At 36.4% G+C, this 10,448-nt stretch overlaps 1 protein-coding gene across 1 annotated transcript; it reads right to left on the bottom strand.

Annotated features, from left to right (window-relative positions):
• On the bottom strand, window positions 587-6,562 carry LOC109347626 (ATP-dependent zinc metalloprotease FTSH 4, mitochondrial-like). Its single transcript, XM_019587563.1, has 7 exons — window positions 6,403-6,562; window positions 4,894-4,981; window positions 4,349-4,612; window positions 3,563-3,799; window positions 3,335-3,459; window positions 2,119-2,595; window positions 587-1,750 (listed from the first exon to the last, which is right to left on the bottom strand). Exons 1-7 carry the CDS (start codon window positions 6,427-6,429, stop codon window positions 818-820), a joined length of 2,151 nt encoding a protein of 716 aa, XP_019443108.1. The 5' UTR covers window positions 6,430-6,562; the 3' UTR covers window positions 587-817.

A 10,448-nucleotide genomic window follows, 5' to 3' on the forward strand; every position in this document is an offset into this window, starting at 1 on the left:
AATAATAATAATGCTTTCCTTTTGTAGACAATCAATATCTCTTGTATGTAAGATTTAAAAAATAGGAAAACCGTGGAATGAACCAAATCATTCATGAATGGTGAGCACTTCCTACAATAAAATTTGTGGTTAAATTAGATGAACCAAATTATGTTTTTGTATTTGGTTCCAACATTAAATTTCACCAAAAATCGAACCGAATTTTTACACCCCTAAATATATAAGGATTTTCTTAGTGGAGTTTTCTAAATGTGTATAGTGAGTAATATCATCTTGCAACTTCTAATCCCATCTATGAAAATATTTTAATTTGGTTGCCTTGTAAAATGATCATTATATCACAGTGGTTTTATAATTTATCATGTGAAAGTGATAGAGAAAAAAAAGTTAAAGATGTTAAAGGCAGACCGTGCAAGAGGGATATCCTCGCAAGTACTGGATCTTCTTGAAGGAGAGGATGATATACTTTTACAAAGTTTTGAATTTTTTTAATTTAAAAATAAAGAAAAATCTTGACCCTTAAAAAATATTGGTATCATGTGTCACCATCTCTATCCAATACTGGACTCTCCGAATGCATGTGCACTCTCGGAAATAAGATGTTTATTGGAAACGAAGCAATGGTTCTATTCTACACGGCTTTAAAGCTGATACAATTTTCAGTCACATTTGACTCCTGGTGTCCCAGGATATATGATTTAAATTCCATTGACTTAAAGTTCAACCACATGAATCTCAAAACCACAGAATAAACTACTATCTGCACATTTCAATCTGCTCATATAGTTATTTTCCTGCATATCACCAGTGTCTTCTGCTAAGATCCCACTTGAACACCTTGAGCCTTGGCAGCAGCACCCTTGGCAGCCGCAGTAGCTGCAGCTGCGGCAGCAGCTGCGGCTGCAGCAGCAGATGCGGCAGGGTTTGATGAAGGAGGCGGAGTATTGGATTGTGAACTGCTCTGTGCTTCAACTATATGTGACTGTGGCTGCTTCTGAGATTTAACTTGGGCAAGCAATGTCTTTATCTGATTTCCTGTAAGAGTCTCATGCTCCAAAAGAGCATTTGCAAGTGCATGAAGCTCCTTATTGTGGGTGGTTAGAATAGTTTTCGCATTGCGGTAAGCCCTCTCTAGGAAGTGCTTCACCTCTTTCTCAATAAGAAGCCTAGTCTCTGAGCTCAAGCTTTTCCCATCATCATTGTAATTGTGAGTGGCTAGTCCAACTTCATTGCCCATACCATATTTAGTAACCATTTCCCTTGCCAGACTAGTTGCCTGCTTAAGATCCGATGATGCACCGGAAGTGACCTCATTTTCTCCAAAAATTAGCTCTTCAGCAACACGGCCTCCCATGCAAACATCGAGCCGGGCAAGCATCTGTTTGCGTGACATGCTGGTCTCGTCCTTGTCAGGCAATTGAGTAACCATGCCAAGAGCCATTCCACGGGGGACTATTGTTGCCTTGTGAACAGGAAGGGCCCCATCAGTATGAATGGCCACAAGGGCATGGCCACCCTCATGGAAAGCAGTCAACTTTCGTGACTCTTCGGAAATGACAGCTGACTTGCGTTCGCTTCCCATTAAGATCTTGTCCTTTGCATGTTCTAAATCAGCCATGCTCACAGTTTTGCCACCATCCATTGCAGCCTTGAGAGCAGCAACGTTAATCAAGTTTGCAAGGTCAGCACCAGAGAACCCAGGTGTTCCCCGGGCAATGATCATTAGATCAACATCAACACTCTTCAGAACCTGTATTATTGGAGATAAAAAAATCCATCATTACATGTAGGCAACGTTGATCAAGTGTTTTAATAATAGTATCATATTTATACAAATAGGGTCAGGCTATTGACACTTCAAGTGGCCTATCCACACTCAAAGAGTAAATCGCCATTTTGGAGTGCCAATAGCCTCACAGGTACAAGTAATGTTGATCATAGACGCCGATTAATATAGCTTAAAAATAGACGTATGAGCTTATACACAAACGTATCTTGTTTATAGCCAATCATAAACCAAAGAAAGAATAGAAAACAATGTTTTGCACCAACATAATGAGCGCAATGTCTGTGTACATCATAAGCCATGAAATCCAAGCTACCAAATAAGAAGCATACCTTTGACATGTATGACTCCAAAATCTGCCGTCTTCCTTCTACATCAGGATTGGGAACAACAACATGGCGATCAAATCGCCCAGGTCTCACCAAAGCCTTATCCAATGACTCTGGAAAATTTGTGGCTGCGATCACAATTATGCCTTCATTTTGTTTGAATCCATCTAGCTCAACGAGCAACTGATTTAATGTCATCTTCATGTACATTTGGTCCTTTGGATTTCGGCGTCCTCCAATAGCATCTATCTCATCAATAAAGATAATAGAAGGTGACCGCTTTTTTGCAGCAGAAAAAAGATCTCTCACCCTTCGTGCACCAACACCAACATACATCTCTTCAAATTCACTACCGCTGCATGAGAAGAAAGGAACCCCAGCCTCTCCGGCTATAGCTCTGGCTAACATTGTTTTTCCAGTGCCAGGTGGACCAACAAGCAAAACTCCTTTTGGGAGCTTACCACCAAGACGAGTAAAGCGCTATTACAAGGAAAACAAGTCATACAAAGATGGTAAGGAAAAACACAGGCCATTAGATGTGATGAGGAAAGAAATATATCAAATGTAACTAAAAATGCATGAAAAAGGGACATAACATCAAGAGCAATAAAATAGTACCCGGGATCTAAATAGCCCCATTAAAGCAATTATATTGAATGTCACCCAATGTTAGATTCTCAAAAGAAATCATCCCAACCCGTGAAACAAATCTTATATAGTAAGTTACCATTTGAAGTAAAAACCCAATTCCACTAACTCATTTTGCTCTACCCAAACTGTCCCATGCAGCCATTTGAAGGTCAACAGAAAACAGTGCAGTAAACAGCAATATGCACATGTGGATACAGTAGTAATGCATATTGATGTGCATGTCAGGGTTCCAAGATTCCTAATGACTAGTGACACAAGCATCAATAAGAATAAACTTAGGAAAATCTGATTCATTAAAAATTTTCTCTCAATTTTTAATCAAATAGAATGGCACATTATTTATGAATGTCATACTAAGAGTTATCATTTGTTGAAAAGTTGTGTTCACATGGAGCATGCTATATCAACAAGATCACATTAGCCCAAGGCATGTATCAATTAGTTTATAGGTTAAATTGCTCTTTTAAAATAGTATATACTATATCTACAAACAGAGATTAAATTTCTCGTGTTTGATGCAAGAAATATATGCAAGGGGGGAGCATGAATTTATGCCAGCAATGTCTACCTTCGGGTCTCGGAGGTAGTGAACAATTTCTTCTAGCTCAGCCTTCGCCTCATCCACACCTTTTACATCACTAAATTTTGTACTTGTCTCCATGATGGGTTGCACACCTTCATTCATACCAAGTCCTAGGGAATATGAAAAGCAAACCAAAGACATTAACCACTAAATTCAGATTCAATAATGAATGACTCTTAACAGGCCATAAATTATAATCACATATGGCAATACCTTTACTGATTCCTTTATCCTCAATAATTGCTCCTACACCGGAAATCAATAAAAAGGTCACAGCAAGGGACCTAAATGTACGCCATAACCGATCTTTAAAACTCCCAACTTCTGTAGTCACCATATGAATTGGAGAACTTGCACTTCCAAGAGCTATGTCATTTGTAGACTTTCCAACATTTCTAAAAGCAGAAAGGCCACCTATACCCTGGTCTTCCCTCAGGGAATTGGAAACACCTGAAATTTTGTGACACATCTGGTTGTAACTTAAATAGTCCGAATTTTGCGCTAAATCTTCATTGTTCTTATAAAAGAGGAATTGGAATGTTTCTTCTCCACTCATATGACATCTTCTTAGACCTCATCATCTCATTAAACTAGAAGCAAAAAATACTTTCCTTACTACAAGGAAAAAATACTTTATTTTCACAGAGTACTAAGCAAACAAGCTTTGTAATTAAAATCTCGACACTCTGTTTGCATGTATGAATTTAGAAAATAAAGTGGTTAGTGAGTTCTGATAGACACAATTTGGCCATTTCCACAGCCCTAAGGGACATAAGTCTAAATATCTGCGACTCAGAAGACAGCCCAAAAGGAAAGTCCAAGAGAGGTAGAAGCAAGAGAACGAAATATGATGGCTTGCTTGGGAAAAAAACTTATATTATAGAGGAAGGTTAACTGGTCAATAAACATAATGAGAAGAAATATTTGACAGAAAGCGCAGAACACAAGCATAAACAAATATAGCCAAAAGAAAATAAGCAGTCATAGCAAAATAGCCACCTTTCTGCAATGTCTTCAATATTTCACTTTCATCCAGCCTATCAACTTTGACTAATGCTTTAACATATTCAGAAAGGGCCGAAGGATTAGTGCGTAGAGATGGCTGACTTTCAAATAATTTGATCACAGCTTCAGGATCATTGCGATAGTATAGTTCCTTAAGATGAGCAACATCATTGGCTTCATCTGCATCTCGTACTCGACGAGCTAAGTTGCTAATGTAGCTTGACTGGAATCTCTCTTGTGCACATAAAAGCCTATTCCCTACATAAATTTGAAAGTGTCACAAATAACAGCTGAAGGTCATAACTCATAAGGGGCAAATTAAGGTACTATGTACGTATGTATAATTTTACAACCTGAACCAAAAAATTAATATTAAAATTTACAGCATCACATATTTTAAGAAGTTAATTCCCAAAACAACAACATTATGAAAAAGAAAGCAAAAATATAAACTAGAAAATAAAAAAATACTTATAGAAGCAACTAACATGAAGTTAATTTTATGACTAATGCATGGTAGAGGAACAAAGGATTTATACCTACACGATCTCCAAACTGATTAACAGAAAAATAGCTTCTAACAAACAAACTTTTGACCAGTCCAAACTCTGATTGACGCCTAGCAATCTGTAAAAATAAATCATACAGGTAAGTAACATAAAAGAATACAACTACAAGATATAGACTACACATGGCTGCAGGCTTCATGCAAAAATATGTCAGAAAATCAATAATGAATACTATATTCTCAACCACTGGTGTTCATAGCCACCGGTAGTTAAATTTTAACTTCTCACATTCAAATAGATGCAAATTTTCATAAACTATTGATATCATCAATGTAAGAGATGACTTGTCGGTGAGTTTCAGGGACAAAGAAAATAATTGTGCAACTCCATCGTCTCAAATAATTGAGACAAGGAAAACAATATTCTTTGCATTTATGGTGTCTTGGTTCAAAGATAGAGTCGACAATTTTGACCTCAACAATGACAATTCATTGTTAACCATCATTGGTTTCTCACAAATTCTCTTCCCGTCTAATACTGTTCCCATGAAGCAAAATAAGAAAAGATGAATACTAGGGTGTGTTTCGGAATTCATTAGGGACCTTCAAACCATGGTTTAGAGTATCAAAAGTGAGTTTCACTTTTCTAAACATGTTTGGAAAAATCAATTGTCAGCTGGATTTGGAGGCCGAACCATGGTTCAAGAAGAAGCAACAAACTTTCAGTTCTCCATTCGTCAAAAATGAGCTACACATATTCAACTACTAAGCTAACAATAATAACCTTGCATAATTGTATGTACCCACACAATATTGATTATACCAAAATCTCTTTAAGACCAAAAGTATCTTAACATAAATTACTTTAGGACTCACTTTTGATTGAAGCTCAATTTTGTAAAGTATAATACAAAGATATTAACATCATCACCATTTATATCCTATCTTTCTCCTATTTCTTGGTCAAAATCAATGATTTACATCTCCCTATGTGTAGGAACCAAGAACTGTGTCAAATTATGACCACTATAAGTAATTACTTAAAAACCAGCTATCCAAATATGATACTTGAACCCTCGACAGTACCTTCATTTCTATGCCAGAGTTATCAAAGAAACCTCAGCCACAAATGACAATATAACATACGAAAAAAAACTGTAATTAATATGGATGCAATCTTCAGCAGAAATCACTGATCTTCGAAAAATTATTACTGCTTCACCAATCTTCCAAAATTAAGACAAATTCTCAAAACACATAGATGGGCATTTTATATCAATATCACGTTTCCCATTTTTTAAGCCTTTTCTCTCTGATACTACGAAAAGTTCAAAACTTTTTCATACAGAATCAAAACCCCAAAAAAGCCCCTTCGACCCATTAACAATCCAAGTATATTGAATCTAGAAAACAGATAAAGGGGAAATGGGATGAAAATAAAAAGCCAATTATAAAAAAATAAAAAAAATATAATTTAGGGTTTTGAGAACAACAAAAAAACATGTAAAAATTGATGGCGAAGGAATAGGAATAAACTGACCTGTGTTATTAAGGGTCTCCAAGCCATAGTTATGTAGAAGTGAAAGGATGAAGATGAAGTTGAGCTCTAAAAAACAAAGGTCTCAATTGCATTTTCAATATGTTATATACTTTGTACTAAATGCTATTGTGTCTGTTTTTCTGCCCTGTGTCTCAGGTCTCGGTCGTATTCATCACTCCATGATTTATATTTTTGTATTTATAATGATAAAAACCTCCTTTTCAAAAATATAATAGTTATTTTACACTTTAGAGGCAAAAAGGTACTTCTAACTTATTTTAATTTCTTAATTTTTTTATACATTTCAAAGAAAAAGACAAGAAACTCCAACAAAGAGGAAATGTGTCAATATGCAGGATTAGGATTGCCTCCGGTGGCGGAGAGTCCCAAAGCTTCTCCTCATCCTAAAGTGTAGCATAAAGGCCGGCCATACAATATGTTATCATGTTGCCCTCTATGAACACATGCTAGAAATGAACGTCACAGTTTCTAGCAAGTTACCCACGGATCTTGTAGACAATGATAAATATGTAATGGATATGGATATTCAGCCTCTCCATAATAATGTTAATTGTTTCAAGACAATCACTCTCTAAAACAATGTTCATGTGACCAGAATTCCAAGCCAAAGATAACCATACTCCATAGCCAACAATTTTGCCTGTATGGGAGATCTCTGGCTGAATTTCCTCAAGAAACTTGCAAGCCATTATCCCTCATGATTACGAATAACTCCTCCGCTGATGTCTTTATTGCTAAAGTTGCACCTTCCATCCACGTTAAGCTTTACCTGTCTGACATCATGTCGGCACTAGAAAGCCTTGTACAAATAAAGATCATTAATAAAGTTATCAATAATACCACAATCACTAAAATCTTGATGAGTGTTCCTGACAACTGAACCAATATCCCAAGTAGGGGTGAGCATGGGTCGGGTTGTGACGGGTTAAGGCTTGTCTTTACCCGACCCTAAATATTGGTCAGGTCACTTTTTTGAACTCGGACCCGACCCTAGACCTGGAGTTAACCCGATCCTAAATAATAATCGAGTCAGCCTTTAAACCCGGTCCGACCCTATACCCGATTAAATATAATGCATACTCATTTTAGATAAAGATTTCTCAATATTATTTATTATTATAACTATGTAGTTTGATATACAAAATGTTATATGTATATATATATTATTAATCATGTATATATTATGTAAAAATTAAAGAATAAATGACATTTTCGATCAAAATGATATCATTACTTTATACACATGTGAGTAGAACCACATACAAACATGATGAGCAAATGATCATGGGACGGGATGGGCCGGGTCATTCTTGGTCCCTACCTGGCCCTAAATATTGACCGGGTCTATTTTTGAACCCGAACCCGGCCCTAGACTCGATCAGACCCGACCCTATTCGGACTCGATCATGATCGGACCGTGCCGAATGAGCGGGTATGGCCGGGTCCTACTCACCCCTAATCCCAAGAGCTATCATCGAAAATCGTATTGTTCCGCCACCTCTAGGCCCACCAAAGTCCTGCTAAAAATAGGCGACCGGGAGCAAGCCTAGAGTTAACCTCCACCCAGTGCATGAAGGGGATATTATTCCAGAATGCTTGCTCGTTAAAACCCAATCGATGCCAAAGAAGAACAAAGTTCTCACAATCTCTTAATGTATGCATAATATCCTCAACAATATTGTTGCATCGACTACACATGGGAGACGTTGAAAATTTCCTAGGGAACCTGAGTAAGTTAGTGGGCAAGGAATCGTGAGTCGAGAGTCAGCAAAGAAACTTAACTTTCTCTAGGATTGGCAACATCCATATGTATCTCCAAGAAGGAATGGAGCTTCTAATCCTCCCATTAAGCTTCAACCACCAATAACCAGAATTTGTAGTGTAATTCCCAGATGCATTGTCATCCCAAATCCAACAGACTTGAGGGTTGTAGGAAGTGGGGACATGAATGTTACTAATAGTATCTTTCACATAAGTGGATAACATAGTGTACATACCATTGAAATTCTAGGTGTCATCCCTTCAAAGATCCTTTACACACAACTAAGTATCACAAATATGCACAAAGTCAACTAAGGAGCATACCAGGCCCATACCTGTCCAATTCTCATACCAAAGGGATTGGCTCCCATCTCCAAGTTTCAAATTAAAACCTTCTCGTAGTTCTAAGAAAGCTTTCATAATACTCTACCAAACAGGGGAAGCAAAAGACTTCTTAGGCATATACATAATTGAGCAATTTCCTAGGTATTTCTCTGTCATGATCTTGCACCACAATTTGTTACTATCCTAGAGTAAAGACCAACCTAGTTTACTAAGTAAAGCAACATTAGCAGAGCGGGAGTCCCTGATTCCCAAATCACCATCATTCTTGTGCTGACACATCTTGTCCCAATTGACTAGGTTGAGACTTCTTTTATTTACATCAACATCCCAAATAAAGTTCCTTGTCATCATGTCAATATCATTGCAAATACCCTGGGGAAGCCACATACTCTACATAGTATAATTAGGTAAGGACCTGCTTAGTCTTCCACGTGCCCTGTAACACCGTGAATTTTCTGTGTATGTTTTATTAATTATTTATTTTAACAACGATTAATTTTAGAAATTAATCAGTATTGAATTAGACTAAACCGTAGTTGAGTGTTAGTCTTGTTTTGTGATTTCCTATTTTGTGCTAAACTTTCGTAATTTTCTGTGACGGAAAGTTTTTGAGCTGCTATCGGGCCCAAATCCGCCTGAATTCGGCCCAATAACATCTTTTTGAGTTCCGCAACTCGGAATTGAATTCCAATTGGGCCATTGGCTTTGAAATATTATTTTGAGTCTTAAGATAGACATCAAGTTTGTCCAGAACGCATTTCTAAATATTTTTCACTCCGAATTTCGTGTTTTGAAGTTCTAACCATAAACCGAAGTCGAGAGATTTTTAATATCTGACTGAGTATTAGCCGACAATAATCGAGTATGGTTTATTTGCGAATGTTTCGTCGAAAAGGTCACATCGCTTTCATGTAATAGGCTTGCTTGTGGAACAAGCAAAAGTACATATCCTCTTATACAAAATCCCTTAAATCACTCATCTACCTCTTACAAATCTACATTTTGGAAGAAACCATTGGTCTTTACCCGCTCTCAAATCTGATTTCTTGTCCTTTAAAGCCAACACCTAGCTTAGGAGGAAACCCTTGGCATTTTCTCTCTACACTTTAGAATTTTAAGAACTCTTAAGGTAGTTCTTCTTAGTTCTTCATTTTCTTCTTCATTTTGATTCTTCATCTTCTTAAGATCTAACCATTAGATGTTTATGAAATTTTAGTATGATGTTTATATGTATGTTATGAACATTTTCAACTGTTGAAATGTTCTAAAAATCTTCCTAACTCTTGTTATGTTCAAAACTCTAAATAGATATTTTCTTGAGCTTAGAAAGTTATTTTGAAACCATGAACTCTTTGTGTTCATGGGGTTGTTTTTAAGGTTTAAAAAGTTTTATTTTTGTTGATTTGAGTTAAAGGTGATGATTTTGAAAGTAGCCTTTAAAATGTTTTGAACCATGTAAAGTTTGAAACTTTTCATTTGTTTTTGGCTTGAGAAACCATAGCCTTGAACAAATGCAAAATAGTTGTTTTTCGGATTTGATGATAGAAACAAATGTTGTAGTGTAACATGGTTAAAGTTCATGATATTTACATCAAAGGAACCTTTGAGGAGTTTTCTAACCATGCAAAGTTTGGATTATTTTCACTTGTTTTTGGCTTGAAAAAAAACCATGGCCTTGGACAAGTTTAGAATAGTATATTTTTAATGATGAGGTTTGGTTGTGTTTCAAAGGGGATGATTTTGTTATCAAAGGAACCTTTAAAGTGTTTAATGATAAGTTGAAAGATCAAAACTTTCCTTAGCATTAGGTCTAAATCATGACCTATATGTGTTGAGGAAAAATTTAGTTTCTAACTTTGAAATTCAAAATGTTTGTGGATGAGTTGTTGTGAAAAAGTGTAGCTTAGGAAATTTTGAGT

Source organism: Lupinus angustifolius, chromosome LG05, assembly GCF_001865875.1.
Source record: "Lupinus angustifolius cultivar Tanjil chromosome LG05, LupAngTanjil_v1.0, whole genome shotgun sequence".
NCBI lineage: Eukaryota > Viridiplantae > Streptophyta > Magnoliopsida > Fabales > Fabaceae > Lupinus > Lupinus angustifolius.